The 21,296-nt window shown below is 40.1% G+C and overlaps 4 protein-coding genes across 4 annotated transcripts; 1 reads left to right on the top strand and 3 right to left on the bottom strand.

The window, feature by feature from the left end:
• Positions 1 to 381: 381 nt before the first annotated feature.
• On the bottom strand, positions 382 to 1,973 carry LOC130194039 (receptor-transporting protein 3-like). The gene is made up of 2 exons (XM_056414914.1): positions 1,747 to 1,973; positions 382 to 824 (listed from the first exon to the last, which is right to left on the bottom strand). Exons 1-2 carry the CDS (start codon positions 1,893 to 1,895, stop codon positions 494 to 496), a joined length of 480 nt encoding a protein of 159 aa, XP_056270889.1. The 5' UTR covers positions 1,896 to 1,973; the 3' UTR covers positions 382 to 493.
• Positions 1,974 to 2,873: 900 nt separating this feature from the next.
• Positions 2,874 to 4,306, bottom strand: LOC130194074 (receptor-transporting protein 3-like). The gene is made up of 2 exons (XM_056414956.1): positions 4,064 to 4,306; positions 2,874 to 3,494 (listed from the first exon to the last, which is right to left on the bottom strand). Exons 1-2 carry the CDS (start codon positions 4,210 to 4,212, stop codon positions 3,158 to 3,160), a joined length of 486 nt encoding a protein of 161 aa, XP_056270931.1. The 5' UTR covers positions 4,213 to 4,306; the 3' UTR covers positions 2,874 to 3,157.
• A 2,075-nt stretch (positions 4,307 to 6,381) lies between these two features.
• Positions 6,382 to 9,438, top strand: dynlt2b (dynein light chain Tctex-type 2B). Its single transcript, XM_056414739.1, has 5 exons — positions 6,382 to 6,513; positions 6,903 to 7,036; positions 7,747 to 7,816; positions 8,427 to 8,490; positions 8,591 to 9,438. The coding sequence occupies exons 1-5, from the start codon at positions 6,467 to 6,469 to the stop codon at positions 8,636 to 8,638; spliced, it is 363 nt and encodes a 120-aa protein (XP_056270714.1). The 5' UTR covers positions 6,382 to 6,466; the 3' UTR covers positions 8,639 to 9,438.
• Positions 9,439 to 18,219: 8,781 nt separating this feature from the next.
• On the bottom strand, positions 18,220 to 20,277 carry nmur1a (neuromedin U receptor 1a). The gene is made up of 2 exons (XM_056415145.1): positions 19,362 to 20,277; positions 18,220 to 18,625 (listed from the first exon to the last, which is right to left on the bottom strand). Exons 1-2 carry the CDS (start codon positions 20,275 to 20,277, stop codon positions 18,240 to 18,242), a joined length of 1,302 nt encoding a protein of 433 aa, XP_056271120.1. The 3' UTR covers positions 18,220 to 18,239.
• Positions 20,278 to 21,296: the final 1,019 nt, after the last annotated feature.

Raw genomic sequence — 21,296 nt, 5'->3', positions numbered from 1 at the left:
TCATGTCTCTCACACACTGGCACCGATTCTGCGCATCTCCTGTTAATGAAGTGTGTGGGAAACTCTCCTTTCATGTCTTGTTAGAAATGTAGTACATTATTTCCTGTGCATAGTAATACCTAGCTGCATAAAAAAAGAATAAACCTACTGTATGCATAATATCCTATTTTCTACATTTCACATACTCATGTTCACATATAACATTTGATTTTGAAGTACTTCACTGTTTACAGATCAGTTTACCTTAATGACTCCTGTAGGCTTATGCACACTTTCAATGTCAGAATTCATTGACAGGCCTCCTTCCTCTCATTTAGTGCCATTTAAAAAAATGAATAAATCAGAAAACGAACCTCGGTACAAATCACAAGTACATTTAGATTATTTGTTGTATAGACTTTATTTATCCATCACATTTCTGATGATAATAAGGCTTGTTTAATGCTTTGTAGCCAATACATTCATATTTTAAAGACCACTGACTCACGCAAACTCAATTCCTGGTACAAATGCCTGTAAGACAGGCCTCACAATGAGCAGGCTCATGGGGACTTTTGACGTCCAGGCTTACAAAAGGCTTGCTTGTTTTGCCCAGGTCTTCGTGGTAGCATTTTATTCTTATCTTCTCCACCAGATTATCCAGGAGAATGTTGATGTTCTCAGTTGTGATGCTGGGCGTTTCCATTGTGGCTTCGCTGCACATCTTGCAGTTCTGGCGGAAGGCCCTCACTTTGACATGGCCCTGTTCGTCTGTCAGGCGCATGTGGAAGACCACCATCACCCGGTTAGAAGGCCAGCCTCTTCCACAGCTACTGCACTTGAACCTTGAAAATGACAGAGGACTCAAGTTAAAGAAATTCTGAACTGGCCCTTTAATACAATGACGCTCTTTCTCTGCCATTCAAGTGTTACTAGATTATTTCTTCCAACAATATAACTCTAAATTAACAAAGCTTGTGAAACACTGGACATGTCATTAACATTAACAACGTTAATTGATGTTAACCTTACTTGACCCTGGTCTTTACTTTAAAATGTAGATGTATACAACATAGCGCATCAGTTTTAGTCTCCAAATCAGACATATTTTTGTTGACATTGCAGTATTACAAGTACATATACACAAAACTTAAAAAAACAAATGTATCCCCAGTGGTCGCCAACCCGTCGATCGCGATCGACCGGTCGATCTTGGAGACGTTCGCTGTCGCTCTCCAAAATAAAATGAAAATAAAATCAGAAACACATTGTTCCTCATTCTCGAACATTTTCTGAAGTGTCTTCTGAAACGTTTTCTTCCTGACTGGAAGATCGACGTCAGAATAGATCTCCGCCTGATTTTAATGAACGCCTGAAAACGGGTTCTCTTACACAGCGGCGTGGTCAGCTGTGCGCCCCGAAAGAGGGGAATGTAGTCCACAGTGATCCTACAGGTGGGGCGTGTCCCTCTAGTGGGGGAAAGTGGTACTACAGATGGGGCGCATGGGAAATGCAGAAAGACCAAAGTGTTTTGATTTCATTCAATTAGAATTAGGCCAAATAAAAAGGCCTCAAGCTGCAAGTCCAGTCTGGACCGTCGTTTTCTCTCAACGCCTCAATAGGTAGATCTTGCCTGTCACGAAAGCGGAGGTCAGGGATCTTGGGCTCAAAAAGGTTGGTGACCACAGCCCTAAACTATCATTTATATGAACGTAAGGTATAGCATACTGTACACATGACAACACTACAGTCGTTCAACACACTGACCTGGCACAGGTATTCCTGATGTATTGCTTCCAACCTGAGTCCAGGGAGTCAGGAACAAGACTTTCATCAAACTGCAGACGCCAGGAGTGTCCTTCTTTAAAAATATTGGTTTTCATTTGGAAGAGACTTGTCCACTCTTGCTGTGCCATCCTGTCGGTGCCAGTGGTGCTGGTGGTGGCTGGAGAAGGGACTAAACACTGACAGTTGATTTGCACAGTGTACAAACAACTCGTGAGAATGACGTAACTTGTTTCGTTGAGACTGTGGAAAATGAAACTGAAAATACTCTGTGTACCAAAGGAGAGTTCAAGGGAAATGAAACTCAAAAGTAGCAACCTGGTTACTCTCTGCTCTATGATATGATAATATTCACCATATTTGAATTCAAATCATTTTCCAGAAGTAATTTGACTTTGCTGTAGTAGTTGATATATTTTTTATTCTAATTTCCAAAGAGAGAAAGTAGCTCATCAAACATTTCTACCCCATATATGTGTAAAACATATAAACAGCTGACTTTACCAAGAGAGTTCAGGGACAATGAAACTTAAAAGTGTAAACCTAGTTCATGTAATATGCAGCTCTAGGTTTTTAATGGAAATTGAAAGGGGAAGTTTTGATATATTCAACATACACAATGTTTTTAGTTGACGGTCGAATATCTGGGTAGCCTTTTTTTACACTGATATTAAGAGAAGGGAACATGTTTAGAAGTAATATATTTGTGTTTTGGGGTGGTTAAGATATTATGGTAGTTGTTATTTTCACTGACAGATACTTAACTTTTGATTTACTCATTACAAACTAGTGAAGATTATCTGAAATTCGATTGCTGCCTTTGTTTTTCATAACATCTTCAGAGCACTTACTAATTCAGGAATGTAAAAGAAATTAAACTGACATGTTTTCTTTTTGTATTCATGCAACACTGTGACTTGCTGGAGATACACAGCCATGTATTCAAATTATATATGCACTGTATGTATATGTATGTATTTTCATGTCCAATTACTATTTATAATTTTCTATTATTCACAGATAAGTGAACCTTGGTGATTCCTTAGTATATATAATAAATAACTTTTTAGTTGAAAAGAAAAAAACATAAAATCACAAATACGTTGAGGTAATTGTTTGCATACAAATTTATTGATCTATTACATTTCTGTTTTTAAGGCAGGGTTAATGCTTTTGAGCAGATAAAAACAAACAAGAAAATACAAAAATGAATAATTATGATAGCTTATATGCACTGTATTATCATATGAAGATGATGAAAGCAACACAATGTAACAGAATGACAGGAGGTTAAGTCAACTGATGCTTATTCAATATAAGCTTAGGCATAAAGCAGCAGTAAAACTCTCAACGGCCTGAAACACACATTTACATGTATATCTTTTTTATTTTCTTATTTAAAAGAGCTTGGACAAATGCCTTGCATACAGGCCTCACAATGAGCAGGCTCATGGGGACGTTGACCATCAAATCTTCTGAAAGGCTTGTTCTTTTTGCCCAGGTCTTCATTGTAGCATTTTATTCGTATTTTCTCCACAAGATTCTTCATGAGGATGTTGATGTTCTCTGAGTCGATGCTTGGCTTCTCCATTGGAGCTTCACTGCACTTCTTGCAGTTCTGACAGAAGGGTCTCACCTTGACAACGCCTTGCCCGGATGACAGGCGCATGTGGCAGGCAACCCTCACTTTGTTAGAAGACCAGCCTCTTCCACACTTTGTGCATTTGTACCTTGAAAAAGACAGAGGCCTTTTGATGAAATTACAACCGACCAAATTTATACTGGAAATTCAACTTTAAGCTACAGAAACATTTGGAAGAAGCGATGATCTGGGAGAAGAAATTATAAAATTGGGTTTAAATATCAGATGGACGGTCCTAATCATTGACTATCTGGCTAAATACTTTTGTTTGACTGAAGCTAATGCAAAATGTATACAATAGAGAGCGAGACATTTGACATCACCTCCTTCCTGTTTACATAATAATAATACCAGAAAGTTCATCCGTCATGCACATTTTTACCCAACCTTTGTCAGACTGGGCATGTCATTAACATTGTGCCTTTTAGAGCTATACCCGTAACCCTAATACTAACCTAAACCATCTTATTAACATCAAATGTAATTGTTTACATTGTGAAGACTAGTTGTTGATGTTCTACAATGTGATTCAGGGATTTTTGTCCACAAAACCTAGTGCATATACAAAAACCTTAATAAACCTGATGCATCAACATATATTTATTTAAAAACTAATCTAACATATGTGTGCCAACTACAGTAGTTAAACACACTGACCTTGCACCGGTGCTCACGATACACTTCTTCCAGCCTGGTTTTTGGCAGTCATGTTTAAGACTTTCATCGAATTCTAGACGCCAGAAGTCTCCGTGTTTAAGGTCCTTTGCTGTTATCTGGAAGAGACGTGTCCACTCGGGATGTGCCATCCTGTCGGTGCCTGTGTGGATGACGGATGAGTAAGAGACTAAACACTGACAGCTGATCTGCACAGTGTATAAACAACTCGTGAGAATGACGTAACCTGCCTTTAGTTGAGAGACTGTGACAATGGAGAGTTAAGGAGAAATGAAACTTAAAATTACTGTGACTCTAGCAATAGAGAGTTTAGGAGAAATGAAACTTAAATGTACTGTGACTAGCAGTAAAGAGTTGAAGTGAAATGAAACTTAAAAATACTGTGCCTTCAGGACTTGAGGAAAGACTTGAGGAAAATTGAAATGTGGAAACTTGGTTTTATTAAGTTTCGGGACTAGTTTGATACTTTGACTGGAATGGGGAATGATACTTTTGTAAGACATGATGTTCTGTGTCCTCCATCTTGCACCATATTAAAACATGCGCTTTATATTTCCTACATTTGTATTCAAATAGATGGGATCATTTTGCAGAAGTAATCGTACATACTTTTGATTCACTGTCATCGTCATTTCCCTATAGAGACAGTAGCGTGTCAAACATTTCTACCCATCTTTCCTGTGTATGGTTCCATTTCGACTTTAATTCCAGTTTAAACTTCTGTATTATATGAAAAATCATTATTAAACAACAGATTAAAGGTGTTTATATGATGTCAATATCATGGCCGCCGCTCACTGTTTACACTTTTTTCCTGAATCATATTAATAATCTGTGTAGGAGATGCTACATTAAACAATACATGTATAATCTCTTCAATAAGAACTATTCATGGTGTCCCAAACTAATTGGCCTGCGGGCCGATATTTTGTGGCCCCGACATCTAAGTTTAGTGTTAGGGCGGCCAGCGCGCTTTTCTCACTCGCATGATTTTCGAACACTTTCATTTGATTGAAGTCTGGGAAACCCCCTCCGGAGAACGGGCGGTCCTGTGCTGTGGTCCCAAATGGCTCATGGACGTCACACAGGAGCTGAATGTACTGAACACAAAGCTTCAAGGCCAGGGCAGCTTGTCAGAGCATTCTCTCCACAGCTTGTGTTATGGAAAGCCCTATCAGACAAACCTCTACCATTTCCCAGCATGCAAGGCACTAAAAATATTAATAATAATAATAATAATATATTAACCGTTCATGGTCTGAAGAATCGCTCATGTTCTGAAGAACCTGTTCAACAGTTCACTGCAATAGACACTACAATGTAGACACTTGTCAGGGCCTCATTAAGATCTAATGGCTCATTTAACTCATTTACAGGTTTAATGTTACAACAGGGAGTAACTCAATTTCTGCCATTTCTAATTTGTAGCCCGTCTGTAGATAATGACGATCAATACTGAATGTATTAAATCACACCGTGTACAACCATTAGTCGCAAATGATTCTACAATTGAACTGTGTGCAGTTTTGACCCCTCTGGCTTTTTGACACAAGAACAAAATACCTGGAATTCGAGTCCCTTTAATTGTTTTAACACATCATCTAGATATGAACGAGAACTGTTGGATTTGTGTTTGCTGCTCTCAGTTTGCATATAGCTGCAGGACAATCTTGTTTTTATGCAAATGGTTTCAGTTGGCCTGTATGAAACACCTGCTAACATAGTGGCGTATTTCATACAGTGTAGTGTAGAAAATACCTTCCTTTTCCATTTAAACTTGTGGGATTTGAATCCTTCTTATCTTCGACTAAGCCAAGATGGGATACTAGAGGGCATTGGGAGGATGTGCCAGGAGAGTGATCTTTAAATCCAGGAAGCAGTCTGGTTTTGCTCCTGAAATCACAGCACTTTTGTTCTGCTTTTTCTCAGGTGAATGAAGCCAATTTAGAGATTTTCTGATTTGGCTGGAGTTGTAGAAAACAGAAATCATGATGCAGACCGCAGAGAACTGGCTCCACCGATACCAGGCCATGTGTGGAGAAAAGGGAAGACAGTGAGTTATAAATGGGGGAGATAGATAGATAGATAGACCGACTATATGAGTGATTTGGATGATACTAATATCAAAGGATTTCCTTGTCTGAATTAAAAAAAGTGGAAACAATGATAACATGATCCCATCTAAGAGAAAATGGGAATAAACAAGAACACGTCCGGCATATTTCAAAACAAGACTCAGCACAAACGTATTTAACGCACTCTTATTCTGAAACCGGAAACTTGGAAAATAGGTCGTTATGGTAACGGGTGAAACGTTGCAGAGATTAGCTTGCTAGCAGCTGTGTGACTTCTTTATTGCATAAGATCTTCTGTCATTCTCATGCGATGGAGGGGTCCGATACATACCTCATACGACCTAATCATCAGCACAAGTAAGTTGGTCAAAGTCTCTCCGCTGGTATAACAGGGAGCTTTTAGCCAGCTAGCTAGCTAGCTAGCTTAGTTTATTGCTAACGATGTGTTTTGTAAGTTAGCCTCTATTTAACTCACCGCTTTGAGTGTTTTTTCGCGTGTGACGCTCACGTTAACCAGCGTTAACCTCGCTGTGCCAACCACTAAGAGGGGCTAAACGGAAAGCGTTGGAGTAACGTTACAAGCGACGTGGTTACGTTTGGCGTAACGGACGTTTGAGTAAAAGTGTGACCCGACATGTCTCCAGTCCTCAGAGAGAGCGAGAGACTGATCAGCTGTGGCCGCTTTGACTTGTGAAGGCTGATGGAACTTCATTTGTTGCTTTGTTGCTTAATGTGTAACCCCCCAGGTTTAAGCCGGCCATCGTGAAGACGTGCATTCGGGAAATTGTGAGAGAGCGACTGTCTGGGATGCAGTATGACCCAGAAGGAGTTCCGGAGCTGTCCCGTTCACTGGCAGAATGCATTAAGGACAAAGTGAAGAGTGAGTGATGCTTTTCTACCTCTGATCATCACTCAGAAGGATAGAGTATCCACGTATTGTACATGTTAATTGTTGTTCAAAATAATTAACTTTCAAAACTTTCATCCAAATACATATTTGAGAAGTAAGAAAGCAAACGAAATATGACACGCGTGTATTCATTCACAGTCTGATTTAACATTTAACAAAAATGACAACCAAACTGCAGACTTGGCCTGCCTTTGGTGAACTATATAGCAAGCAAAAAGCTCCTCCAAAAAATTAAACATATATAATACTAGATTGTGAAAATATGTAATGATTGTTACTTTACAATACTTTAGATTACTCTGTTTCACATAAGGTTTTGCACATTCGTTATACTTTGGATTGTTGGGGCAACACACTAAAGGGGTTCTGCCAATTATGAAACAATTGACGTGGCAGTCAGTACAGAACCACTCTGAATCCTTTAGAGAAGGAAACGAGTACAAAAGTGAAAACAATAAAATATTAAGATAAAAGATGCAAGCCGAATAAAACTGCATAAAAATATATTGTTGTTATTACAAGTATATACACAAATAAAACGTGTCCTAACTATAGTCCTTCAAGAAAAATGTTTTACCTAAGTAAATGCTGCACTGTAAATATAGCAACGTATTGTCCCTGCAGAAATGTTGCATTATTACTGATGTACACTGTTACAGCTCATTTATCTTCTTCAACAGATGCAGGGTTTGACAGATACAAGCTCGTTGTGCAAGTGGTAATTGGAGAACAACGCGGACAAGGAGTCAAGTGAGTGATCATTTGGTGAACACAAAATAGCTGGGAAATTTGTATAACTAACATAAGGGAATATTCTCATTCTTACCATGAACGCTCAAATGATGGACAAATCAATTGTGCGTATCTGTTATTTTTATTGTGCACTATAAGGATGTTTAAGCTTCAAAACAAAACAAAAGACCAGCAATGCAATAACAGTCATACACATTTCGCTTGAATTTATAGATTTCACTATGTTTTACAGCAGTAATCGGGTCAACTAAGTGACACGTAGAATTTTTAATTCTGTGCATTTAAAAGTACTAAAAATATATTTTTGAATTCCAGGAAAAATCGAGAACTGTCATTGAGCTGACTATTTATTATTAAAATAATGTTTCCTCATAAGCAACCTCTTTTGCTGTGTCATCACGGGGTCAAGCTAGCCTTATTCAAACAATATTTAAGTATAAGTAGCTACCATGGTGTGGGAATTTCATTTTGACTCGCAGTCAATAATTAATGTTTATTATGATTAAAGGGCTTTTCCTTGTGGATTGCATTACATTGTACAATGTTTTGCACAAAATATTTCAGACCTTCACAAATGAATGCTTGACCCTCTCCTGTGTTTCACCAGGATGTCTTCAAGGTCGTTATGGGATGCTGACACAGACAACTATGCAGAAGATGTTTTCATGAACGTAGGTGCCTTTGTTCTGTTCATTCAAATGTTTGGGGGGAACACACACTATAAAAAATGTTAACCAGTGCGTATTTCATGTGTTTTACCTCTGTGTACAGGACAGCTTATTCTGTTTGGTGGCAGTTTTTGGAAGTTATTACTACTGAGGACATAAGGATGGATGATGGAAATCTTTCAGATGAAAAGTTGTGAGCGGAACATCCAAATGAGGCTGCTCAGCCCCAGCACGTCAGGCCCACTGTGCAGGATCTGAACTCACTGATGATTGCTGCCTCTCGAGATCAAGACGGATCCAGTGTAGAAGTGATGGATATCTGTGTTGACAATTTCTGCTTAATGTTTTTAAAATTGGGAACAAGCCACAATCTTCACACTTTTGTTTTCCAGTTTATTCCCACAGTTTATTTTCATCATTTGGGGGAAAAGCCAGATTCGGACTAACTCTTATGTGACTATGACTTAGAACTAGCCATTTAGTAGCAGCGAATACAAAACAAGCAACAATACAGCCTCTTGGTAAGATAAAGGGTTAAGCACTGTATTTATTATACATCCTATTTGTGTAGACGAGGCTTCTGAAGATGCCCTATATGTTACATAGCAGCAGATTCATGCTCTTGGCAAAAACATAAAGAGCTTACAATAGAAACGGTCGTGAAGTGGTCTATATTTACAGAGTGTGTTTGCTGGCCATTGCCAGTCAACAAAGAGGAGCCCAGGGCCCTGACTGCAGGCACTTATGTTCTGGTCCAGAGTGCTTTATCTGGGTTTATACCACGGAAAGAGAAGAACTCACCATCCTCAGCACTGCAGACCAGCATCAACCTCTTCACTCTTATTTTCTTCATCACTGTTTCTGATGAGCTTGCCTAATAATATGATATATGATGATTTCTGAATTTGTCTGTCAGATTACAATTTGCTGTCAATTACAATTTACCGTCGATTTCTCTCGTTTCACTATTCGGCATACAATGCAGACATTACTTCAAGGAGCCTCATAAAAATAAATGTTTGCTGCAATATTAGTCAACAAACATTACAGATAAACATTGAATTAATAAGGCTGGGAAACTTAGATACTTCCTTGTTTCAGTATAAGAATGGGCTACCAATGTCCGTCTCCCCTTGAACACCAGTTGAATACAATAAACTCGCTGTTAGGACAGAAAACCACATAAGAACAGAAACTAACAAATGTATTCATCACACAATAGTTACCATACAAAACAACCTGGCGCACTGCATTGAATCCTCCACAGTGGGGAGGAGTACATCTGTCTGGGTAGAGTGAATGAGCCCTTTTGAAATAATGTCAAGGAGGTACATAATGAAAATTGCTTTAGTTCCAGAGCACAATGTAGACGCAAGTTCTGATGACGGTGATAACACACCTGATCTAACAAAGCACGATAGAACAAGACGGGTGCATTCATTACATTCTGCCTGAAGTGCAGATTTAGTATTCAGAGCAGTTAACACTACCTTGTGTTGCTTTCAGCGCTGCTGAGGGGGTCAGCTGTCAGTTATCAGCTGCAATATTTTATGTTTTTAAACTGTATTCTGCCTTCCTACCAGTCCAATATATTTGCAGAGATCTGAGATGTGTCAATGTCATAAAGTAAAGCAAAGTAAACTAAATCAACACTTTCATCAACAATAAGTCATTTGACTTCATTATTTTATCTTTAGCGGAAAATCAAACTTTTGAATTTGATATCCGTGAAGGATATGTTTGTATCAGGTATGACTGAACTATAAATGTGGACGTGTTCCCAACTTTAATAAATATAGAGCAGGCTGTTAGAATTGATCAGGACCAGGGCTGGATAGGCCATCTGGCATACCGGGCAAATGCCCGCTGGGCCGCGGTAGTTTTGGGCCGAGCCGGCCGGCCGGTCCAAAAAAAACAAAAAAACTGTTTTGTTTTTTTTGGGACCGGCCGGCCCGAAAATATCGCGGCCCGGCCGAAAGCTACCATCGAATGGCCCATAAATCGGGGACAGCGGCCCATTGGTCCATTTTCTATACAGACACAGGGCTGGCCCAATCAACAGAGAGAGAGGTTGGGGGGGGGGGTTTACGCACGAGACCTCTGTCTGACTTTCGGTGCTGAGCGTGGATACTTGAGAGATGGAGGGGAAAAAGCACACAAAAACGGAAGGGAGGCTGGGAAAAATTTATAGAGAAAATAAAAAGAGACTCGAGGCAGATACTGCCAAATGTGTCAACATTAGGGACATGTTTGCTGCTGCTGCTCCCACAAGTTTAATGTTAACGTTACCACAGCAGCAACAGGTTGAAGAGGAGGCTGGCAGAGAGGAGCAGGAGCAGCAGGGTACAGATACAGAGGAAGCAGGGCCGAGTCAGCCTCTAACTTTAGTTGATCCGTAAGGAAAATATAGCTACAGACTATAGCTACAGCTGGCTGACGTTACTACACAGCTAGCTTAGGCGTGCACACTTGGCGTTTTTAAATGAAAACTCCGCCGGGCGCTTTTCAGGTAGAAAAAGTCGCTGGCAACATTTGTTACAAAAGCAGCCGAGAGCGTCTTTTGTTGTCATAACAATGTTACTACAACATTTTCGCGATAGTACAAAACGTTAAACAGGTGAATAAGCTAACTACCCAAGACAACAACACTGTCAACATGTTTGAATTCATGCATGATTAGTCAATCAGTTGATGTGTTTGTCGAATACCTGAGTTATCAAGCTAGCTATTAGCCAGTCAACCACTACAGGTCTTTACTCACTTGCTACGCTAGCTACCTTTAGCTAGCGTGGTCGACAGTCTTGCTTGTGATTGGGCCGTCGCGCTTGACGAGTAGGTGCTTTTCCTTATAGTTTAACTTTTTTCAATCAGAAAACGCCTGAGCTGACGAAAACGCTTACCATGGTGGAGAAAAAAGGCTCAGCACGGTCTACCCATAGACGAGAAACGGACGCTTGCAGCTTAAAGTCACCCATAGTTTTATGTTGAATTACAAGTGTTATTTTCATAGGAACTGAATGTGAATTGTTTTAAGCAGCGTGAACCCCAGGAAGGAATAGCTCAATTCAAGTACGGCGTCAAGTTAATAGATCCACCGATGTCGACAATCATCTTAGAGGCTTATAAAGATGTCGATGTGTGAGAGTGATGACCCGAGTGACAAATAATATCTAAAGATTATTATTGTTGCAAAAGAACAAAAAAGCTGCATTATTATTATTATTATTATTGCAAAACTAACAAACATAGAAATAGAATAGAACATGTACAGCCTACCAATGTATACAAAATATGTTAATATGTCAAATAACAGTAGTACAATTTAGGATTGTTTACTTATAGTTTTAGTTAGAGATATTGCTTGGACCTTGTTAGACTAAAGTTGTCCTACTTTCCAATCATCTTCCTGACCAGTTGTATATCCAGGCGTCGTTGCAGTTGAGTGGAGTTGGAGGCGAGCAGTGGAGATAAACAATGAGGAACAGGGTGTAAGATTACTTTTGTCCGTCTTTCATCTATAGCTACCACCATCCCAAACAAGAAAGCCCTGTTGTGAGTTGTGGAGATAGTGTTCACCAGAGATGGAAGTTAAGTAATACACATGTGAGGGATCAAGCTTGTTTTGTTTTGTATGTCTTCAAAATCCGCCGTCATTTCATTGAAGAGAAGAAATTTCACTGGCGGACTTCACACCTGTCTTTTGTTTAGCAGTGTTTTTACAGTATGCTGTATTTCAGTGTTAGTACTAAATTATTATTGTTAAATTTTAATATAATAAAATATTTGAAATTAAAATTTGGACTTCTGGTGCTTTTTATTTGATAATATTTTACTTTCTACTGCACTTGAGTCATGAGGAGATTGTGTGAATTCCACCACCGCCACCGTAGTGGTGAAGTGAGTGAGTACACTGTACCATTGCTTCTGGTACCATTGCTTCTTGCATGTAGTCATGGGGAATACTTGGGGAATGACTGTACAGCACGGTATAGCACGGTACGTATATAGTATATATATTTGTGCTTGTGTTTTGGTGGGAAAATCCGAATGATTGGTGGGGGGCCTGTCTGGCCAAAATTCATGCACATATCAATATGTATTTGTTGTGTTCTTGATGTATGATAACAAGTAATTTAGTAGCAAGCCAACCACTCAAGCTAGCTAACCCACTTGCTACGCTCCATTGCTAGCGGCCCTTCTCTTTAGCTTTTCTTAACTTACTTGCTTGGACAGGTCTTGCTTGTGATTGGTCAGTTGTAAAGAGGGCGTGAGAAAGTTGCTTTTTTTAACTTTGGAGCGTTTTCTCTGAGCCGGAAAGAAAAACGCCACTGAAAAGAAAAAAAAAGGCAAAAGACGGGACACCCAGGAACGGAAAACGGACGCTGGGAGCTAAAAAAAAATAAAATACCCATAGTTTGTACACACTGTTGTTAGTGCTCACATTTTCATATATGTTGAATGTTGTTTTGAACTCATGAATATTGTTTCAGGAAGAATAGCTGTCACAAAGATGGCAACAAGTTAATGGGATCCAATTCAAAATAATAATCATCTTAGAGGCTTATCAAAGACTCCAGTGATGAATGATGATGATCCAGTGATGGTAACCAGAGACCCACAGTATGGCAACAAGAACAAAAATTATGCATTATTATTATTATTATTATTGCAAAAGAAACAAACATAACAAAGATACAAAACATAATATACAGACAGCCAGACAATCAATACAGACAGCCACTATGTCACAGACAAAGACTATATAGTTTTAATAGCTTTTTAGTATTTTTAATACTTTTATTGTTTTGGACCTTGTTGTTTTTGTTAATCTCTTTCCTATCATCTATGTCTCTACTCTGTATGTCCAGGTTGAGGGAGCTGGAGGGAGAGGAGTGGAGGAGGAGGAGGGGAGGGAAGACAATGAGGAAGAACAGGGTACAGATTACTTGAACCCTTCATTGAGGCAGTTTTAAAAGGCTTTTAAAAAACAGGCTCCCAAAGTTTCTGTAAAAAAGGAAGGTGTTCAAGAGAGATGGAAGTGAGGAAGTTGCAGGAAGTAGCTGACATATGGGACGTCACAGTTTTTTTTGTTTTGTTTGTCTCTGCAAAGGTCGCCGTCATTTGTTTGAAGAGAAGAAATTTCACTGAAGACACTGGACTTCACTTTTTTTTTTTTTTAGCAGTTTAGTTAGTGCTGTATTTTATTTATTACTAGGTAGTAATTTATTATTTGATATTATTTAATAATATAAATAAAATAAAATTATCTTTTGACTTCTTCTATTTTTTTTTTTTTATATATTTACTTACTTACTACTTGAGTGTATGGAGATTGTGTAATGCCCAATACCCCCCCGCCAGTCAGAGGAGTGAGTACACTGGTGCTGTTGCACTGCACTGGTGCCATTGCATGTGCTCATCTTTGTAGTGGTTCTTTGGAATATACTATATATATATGTATGTACAGCACGGTATATAAGACAGTATATATATATTTTTTTTGTGCTGGTGGGTGTGGTCCGACCGATTGGGGTGGGCCTGTCTGGGCCAAAAATGCCAGGGCCTAATTGTTGTCCCAGTCCAGCCCTGATCAGGACTGAGTCTTTTGATATGAATTAACTCAACAATAACAACAAGAAGTTAAGAGACCAAAATGGGCGTGCTGCAAAAGTTCAATCCTGTTTGTTTTTTATTTGTCTCTCTGTTTTCTTGCTGTAGAACTTTTTTTTCTCTGAGCAAGATGTCTGGTCTGTGGTCAGATATCTTGCAATAAGCTGTGCACATTCATGTTACCCAATAGCTTCAGGGTTAACTCCTGAACTGTTCATTTTATTAAACTTTCTACTGCGGGGCGTGACAGACCATTGAGCCTATAGAGGCTGATTTACCAGGCCAATTAGCCACAATAGAAGAGAGGGGAACATGGCCCGGCCTCACCGAGGAGACCCTCCCTCTCAGAGCCATTGCGCTGTGGATCTACTTATAGTGGGGCAGATAACTGTAACAATCGTTCAAAAGTGGATACAAGCACCAAATTTGGTATATGTATCCCTCTGGGGTCATTAATTAAATAAAGAACGTTAGCCACTTAAATTTCAAAAATGGCCGCCATTTTCCAAGATGGCTGCCAATTTTGCTGCTTGACAGACATATTCTGCCACAGAATTGTACCCATGGGACATATTTTTATATTTTTACCATTAAATCCTCTTATTTGCCCTGGGAACATCAATAATGTAAAAGATTGTAATTGGTGACATCTAGTAAATAACATGGAAAAAGACAGAAAAATGATTTAATATGAAGAATGTTTAACAAACAGAATGTATCATGTTATTGAGGAGGTTAGATCTATTTAGTTTTTCTGAGACATCTAAAATGTTTGAAAGTTCATTGCAGTTCTTTCTAGTCCAGACACCTACAGCTGCACAGAGCTGTACAGGTAAGACCAAACTGGTAACATTTGCATCTTCCTTTGCATTCTACCTTGCATCCACATTTGGTCAGCTGCTGGCAACTCTCTGCTATTGGTGATAGCTCTGTCCAGAGGACCTGCCACTGATCATCTTTCTTGGTCCATCCCCACTCAGAAGGACTCTCTGGTTCTGGTTGAAATACTGTTGCCTGACTCCAAATGCAGCCTGCCTGGTAGGCTGCACGCTTTACATGCTGAAGCAATGTTGCTTTAGTTGGAGGAATGGCTTTGTATGACCGCTGTTTTCTAGCAAACAAGTCTAACCTGGCATCATCCACTCCTGCTGCTTCACTGGATTTGTCATACATCATGACCACAAACCTTTCTAAAGTCTTCAGGTCACTGTCATCTATTCTTGGTGGATAGTGGCTGAGTTTGGTGAAGACTTCAGAGGCTTCATCAAATACACCCCACGTTTGCCAAGCAGTCTTCTTCCCTTTGCCACGGAAGGCTGAAACAACATCACAGCCTGTAAAGGCATGGAAGAAAAGGACTCCTCTTCTCCTCCACTGACAGAGGTCATGTACAGGGATCCACCTCATGTTCACTCCTTGACCAAAAGCAATCCATAACTGTTGTAGACCGGCTGCTTGAAGAACTGGTAAAGCACTGACTGCTATAACAAGGACGTCTATCACTGGCTTTGATCATGATGTTTTTGCTGCCATTTTGGACTGCATGCTTGGCATGGACAAAGATCCTGGTGTCCGCTTCCTCATGTGGGCATGAACTGACTTCATCTAGGTTGATGGACTGATTGCTGACAGCTTGATCCTCTTTGGTCACTATAAGCACATTTGGTGTCAATGTTTGTGCAACCTTGTCAGCAAGGAAGTGGAACAACTCAGTTTTATTGTTGTCATTTCTAAGAAAGTTCCGCCAGTTAGTTGGTATTTTGCCATTGCTGGTCACTTTCCTTCTGGCTCCATGTCCTCTCTTAGACCTGGTCTCTGCTTTCAGACTTGATTGCTGGTACACGTCAAAGACTATGTCTGTTCTCTTGTATTTCGCAGAGTATGCCTGTACTTTTGGGAGAAACTCAAATGATGCATAGTCGTCAAATGTCTTAGAGCTCCGTGGGGGCAAACTGTTGAGTGCTGAGCCATCAATGATAATGGTTTCTACTTCTGGTTCGGTATCATAGATTTTGACAAGAGACTCAAGTATGGCTGCCAACTGAGCTTTTTGAACAGTGTGGAGCCTCCCACCATCACTCAAGGCAGTTTATTATACCTCACAATTAGACTTATCTTTAGATTTATAAAGTGTATGGTGTTGTGTATCATTGTAATCCTTGACCATCAAAACATAGGGTAGACATTACCACTTTTCATTTGTTGTGTTTGGCTGAAGAGATACGCAAAATACAGAATTTGGTTATGGAGGAAGGCAAAATGGTGGCCATGAATGCCACAAAGCATTCAATGATGCTGTCTATGGTATCATTGCAATCCTTGACCATCAAAACATAGGGGTTGACATCATCTTATATGTACTTTGATGTTTTTTTCAGGAGATATCATGGAAAACGCATATTTTGATAATTATGGAAATAAAATGGCCATGGCGACATGAGCTTTTTTTGCGTTGGCTAACGTTCTTTATTGGAAGAACAGTATCCATAGAGTAATTGTGCCAATTTTGGTGCTTGTATCCACATTTGAACGATTCTTCATCAAAAAATGCTGTTATCTGCCCCACTATACAGAAGCCTTCTGTTGACAAGGAGCCCTCTGCGCTCAGCTGCACCTGCTTACTTTGGCCTCTAGGAGGCGTGACTGGAGTGCCTTTTCTGAAGCAGCCCGAGAAGTGAGGGAGGCTACTGTCATGGGAGCTCTTTTTTTTCCTGTTGATGAACTCCCTGAATCAGTCATTTCACAGATGCTATGGTCTCGAGTCTGAGCCGTTCGGCTGTGAAGACGCCAGTTCCCAACAGCTGTATCCCAGAGTCTCATCAGGGATGACCAGAGACCACAGATGAGCAGCGGAGGAGCGTTTGAGGCTCGGGTGTACAGCGTTAATCTCGAACTCCGACTCAGCGCAGGGCCGGGCGGGCTGGCGTCTGCTCCTTAACCGTGGAGAGATGTCAGCTCAGGAAGCAGTGGCACCGGAGTTAGAGCTGTTACATAAATACACCGTAGGAGCAAAGAGTTTTGGCCTCAACATTTTAATGGTCGGTTTAGCAGACATACAGTAGCTGTCAGATAATGTGCCACAACAGTCGGCCTACTGACTGAAAGCCCTGGAGCCCATCGTATTGTTTTAAGCATTTACATATCATATTGGTCATAAAAGAGCAGCATTTACTACATCATATAAACATCTGCGCAATCTGGACAAATGCTAAACATTCTTGGCTAAACATAACAAGTGTGTGTATTTCTTTGTTACAACAAAAATCACAAAGCTGCTTCATATTTGAAATCATTTCAACTAAAATTATTTTCCATACGGATAAATAACATCTTAACACAAAGAACACTTTGAACAATATAAAGCACTTAGCAGAAATTACTTTAACACACAAACACAAGTGTAAACAGTGCACAGGACAAACACACATTTTTGGGATCTGAACACAGCAATAAAGTGTACAGTATTAACTTACAGACTAATGCAAGAGATCTTTGATATTTATATTACACATGATTTGATATAAATAAGTACTGCACGTACAGTTTGGCTAACCTCTTGCATAATGGATGATTACAGGTGCGGTATCAGGAATAAAATGACTAACTTCTGCATGATTATTTTTAATCTTCATCTTTTTTTCTATAGTTTTTTTCTGCAGAAACTTCTGTTTATTGTTATGTCACACCATTGTGTTTCACATATCCTTACTGTATTTATAACACACATACATTTATCTTTACATCTTCCTTCTGGCCTGGAACAACCTTTGTATTTCAACTGATAAATGACAAATTTTTTGTAAACTGTATTGTCATCATTTAAACATATTTTCACATTTTCATAATGGCTTGAGACATTGGCTGTTATCTGTGCTAGCAAATTCAAGATGACATCCCAGTGTACATTCTCTCATCATTCCAGAGGCCTTGAGTCTGAATCTAAGCTGCCTCGACATGTTTCTAAAAGTGTGTGATTTCATGAGTTACTAATTAAGTTGTCAAACGTAGCATCGCAGCACTTTTATTACACTGCATACTTACAGCTTCAGTTTTTGCTGCAGTTCTTCCATGCTGACTATTTGAGGTTTATGAACCATCCTGCAAATAACATGTCGCCCTTTCAAATACCCTTTGAGTTGTTTTTAATACGAAAAACAGCTTTCATCTTTCATCCTCATTTCTACTTCTTCTGCCTCGGCTTCAACAACAGCAGCGCCATTGCTGAGCGGCCCTTCACTCAGGGTGCTGCGGAGCGTCACCCGGGTGACACTGAGTGAGTGCTTTCTGGGACTAACGTGGTGAGGCCGATGGCACATGACCTCCTTGAACATTTCTCTAAAGCGCGTGGACATCAGGTTGTACAAGATTGGGTTGACTGCAGAGCTAAAGTAGAAAAACACTCCGGAGATGATGTGCACATACTGGAATATCTTCAGGTGGTTGTCAGTCCAGTTATTAATGAAACTCCACATGAGGCGGTCAGTGTGAAACGGGGCCCAGCAGATCCCGAAAACCACCACTAAAACAACTGGAAAAAGAACGAGAGACAATGGGAGACATGGGGAGAGAAGGTTTTAGTAGCAGTACTTTGATTGATGTTGCTAACATGTGCTTTCTGTCCTCAATTAAATTGTCTCTTTGAGAGCTTTGTGTCAGTGATGCATATACTATCTGTTCTGGGTGAACACTGTCTCATTTAGCCTTTGTTGTTCGTGAAGAAAAATTGTAAAATCTAGTCCAGTCTATCAAAGACGAAGAAGTATATTCGCACATTTGAGGTGCTCTTAGTTTGTATCTAACAGTGCTGTCACGTTTATTGCACTTGAAGCATCGGCCAAACAGAAGCCGACCTACCTGTGGAGCAGCCTGTTGGTCTTTCAGCCAGGTTGCAGATTGTGAGTCCACAGGGTGTGAAAAGTGCAATAAATGCTCAATTATATATAAAAGCTAAATCATTTTGACTGACTTCACCATCGTTGCCTATATCATATCTGTCATTAAATCTAAATACAATTGAACTTACTCGGTTAATTTGGTTACCATGGTTCAAGCATTGCAGATTCACTCGAGGAAGAACAGAAGAGGGTATGTTGATTGCAAATGTAAGGGCACGGTTTACAAATCCATGTGCATGAATTGCAAATCACAGTTTAGGAATCTGTGGCACCGATTACGGAGGGTTTGAAAATGTGGTTGCGTGTATTTACATCTCAAATAAACGTTTCTCTCATGTGACCCTAACGAGGTCCATAATTAATACTCACATAACATTTTGGTGACCTGCCGGCGACGGGCCTTCTGCTGCTGTGTTCGTACGTGACAGAAGCTGTCCTGTCCAAAGCCTTTCTTCGCCTCCAACTGACGCACCTTCTCCTGCTTCAGCTGCAACCCAATGAGCAGGTACAGAGCGCTGATGGTGAGCATGGGGAGCATGAAAAATAGCACGGTGGTCACCTGGATGGTGAGGTTGTATATCCAGCGTGGTTTCACAAGCATACAGATTGCTGAGTCAGGGATCTCCACAGAGATGTTCCCGGAAATACCGGGGGAGCTACTGTGAAGGACGGCTATTCCATGTAGACTTGTGTTTGGCAAAGCACACAACACCGACATGCCCCACACCGTCAGGATGACCCGCTTGGCGTGGGTACGCGTCACAACGTACTTTGCGCGTAGTGGGTGCACCACAGCGATGTAACGCTCCACGCTCAGCGCTGTCACGTTGAGGATAGATGCAAAACATACAGTCTCGAATATGAACGTTTTAAAGTAGCAGCCACCATTCCCCAGGAGGAATGGGTAGTTCTGCCACAACTCATACAGCTCTAATGGCATGCCGAGCAGCAGCACCAGCATGTCTGACACCCCCAAGCTGAACAAGTAGTAGTTTGTTGGCGTCCACATCACTTTGTTGCGTGCAATGACAGTGCACGTCAGCACGTTCCCCACCACACCTACCAGGAAGATGACCAGGTAGATGAGGCAGACGGGAAGGAACACAGATGATCGACGAGGCCCCAGATATTTCTCCAGGTACTCTTCTTCGGTCAGACATGCATCATTCAGATCAACGTGGCTTCCATTCACGCCAGATGTCAGATTGACACACTTTTCCCCCGGCGGACACAGCCAACCGTCTTTTTCAGCCATTAGGTCAAAAGAGCAGTTCAAAGATGACATCCTGCTGAATGATAAGACTTGCTATCTGAGGAAAAGAAGATGAAACAGACATCAATATGAAATTTCATTTCTGGGCAAATCTTTTGAACACACATTGGGATAAAGGTCATGGGATTCATACAAAATGGATTTCTAACGATGGTTGTGCAGGAATCAAAGTTTTGTCGGCTACTAAATATGTGTGTGTCAGCACAAATAAGGGAGGAGTTGTTTCACAACTTGATCTAAAGTGTGCTGATCAATTTCTGAAAATTCATATGGTATTGACTTCCGACAATGAGCAAAACAATGAGTGATTGAATAAGCTTGTATAGCCATCTGTTCGCTGAACTATAAGTATAACTCAATTTTGAATAAGAAAGTCATGTGGTGACAAACTCACAAATAGTCTTTAAGTTCATTGTTTTGTTTTTACAGCCCACAACTTTACTGTTCTGGTTTTGTGTCATTGTTCTATTTAGAACCTTTTCCATCTGCAGTAGTCAGCTGTAAATCACTACCTGCTTGTGACCGAACAGCAGACAGACACAGTTAGCGACTAGCTGGGGGCAATTTTGGAGCATTTATTTGGTAAAGAGCAAAATAATTCTCTCTGTAGTTGGTGGAGACCAAAAAGGAATGTCAATGTGTGTCAACAGCAAGGCCCACAACTGGCAAAAACCTCAGCATCAGTTAATGTACAATAGACCACAAATATTAACTTCAGTTTTTTTTATCGGGTTGGTAATTTCCTAAAACAGCTGTTCACTGTAGTTGTTAGTAAACATTACACAAGCAGGAGTAAATAGCATACATTTGTGGTACTTTAGCTATATCGATGTATGTGAGAAATGTGTGTTGTTGTTCTCTTGTTTTTTTCTTAGTGTACTCTAGGCTTATTATTGTAAATTTTTGGGATAAAAGCGTCGGCTAAATGACATGTAATGTAATGTAATTATTTAGAATATTTTTACTCCCCCCCCCCCCTTCCAGTGCTAGTGTGGCTCATTGAGGCATTGTTTTTGAGTTTTGGATAACAA

The sequence above is a fragment of the Pseudoliparis swirei genome, chromosome 5 (assembly GCF_029220125.1).
Source record: "Pseudoliparis swirei isolate HS2019 ecotype Mariana Trench chromosome 5, NWPU_hadal_v1, whole genome shotgun sequence".
NCBI classification, from domain to species: Eukaryota; Metazoa; Chordata; class Actinopteri; order Perciformes; family Liparidae; genus Pseudoliparis; species Pseudoliparis swirei.
This window is presented reverse-complemented; position numbering and strand designations above follow the sequence as displayed.

What these genes read in the sequence shown, in the direction of transcription:
- LOC130194074 (XM_056414956.1), bottom strand. Translation starts at nt 4,212, where the DNA reads ATGGCACATCCCGAGTGGACACGTCTCTTCCAGATAACAGCAAAGGAC. An exon ending in ATCGTGAGCACCGGTGCAAG is followed by an intron (nt 3,495 to 4,063) that starts GTCAGTGTGTTT and finishes GTCTTTTTCAAG; the next exon opens with GTACAAATGCACAAAGTGTG.
- dynlt2b (XM_056414739.1), top strand. Translation starts at nt 6,467, where the DNA reads ATGGAGGGGTCCGATACATACCTCATACGACCTAATCATCAGCACAA. An exon ending in CGACCTAATCATCAGCACAA is followed by an intron (nt 6,514 to 6,902) that starts GTAAGTTGGTCA and finishes GTAACCCCCCAG; the next exon opens with GTTTAAGCCGGCCATCGTGA. An exon ending in CAGAAGATGTTTTCATGAAC is followed by an intron (nt 8,491 to 8,590) that starts GTAGGTGCCTTT and finishes CTCTGTGTACAG; the next exon opens with GACAGCTTATTCTGTTTGGT.
- nmur1a (XM_056415145.1), bottom strand. Translation starts at nt 20,277, where the DNA reads ATGTCATCTTTGAACTGCTCTTTTGACCTAATGGCTGAAAAAGACGGT. An exon ending in GCAGGTCACCAAAATGTTAT is followed by an intron (nt 18,626 to 19,361) that starts GTGAGTATTAAT and finishes TTCTTTTTCCAG; the next exon opens with TTGTTTTAGTGGTGGTTTTC.
- LOC130194039 (XM_056414914.1), bottom strand. Translation starts at nt 1,895, where the DNA reads ATGGCACAGCAAGAGTGGACAAGTCTCTTCCAAATGAAAACCAATATT. An exon ending in ATCAGGAATACCTGTGCCAG is followed by an intron (nt 825 to 1,746) that starts GTCAGTGTGTTG and finishes GTCATTTTCAAG; the next exon opens with GTTCAAGTGCAGTAGCTGTG.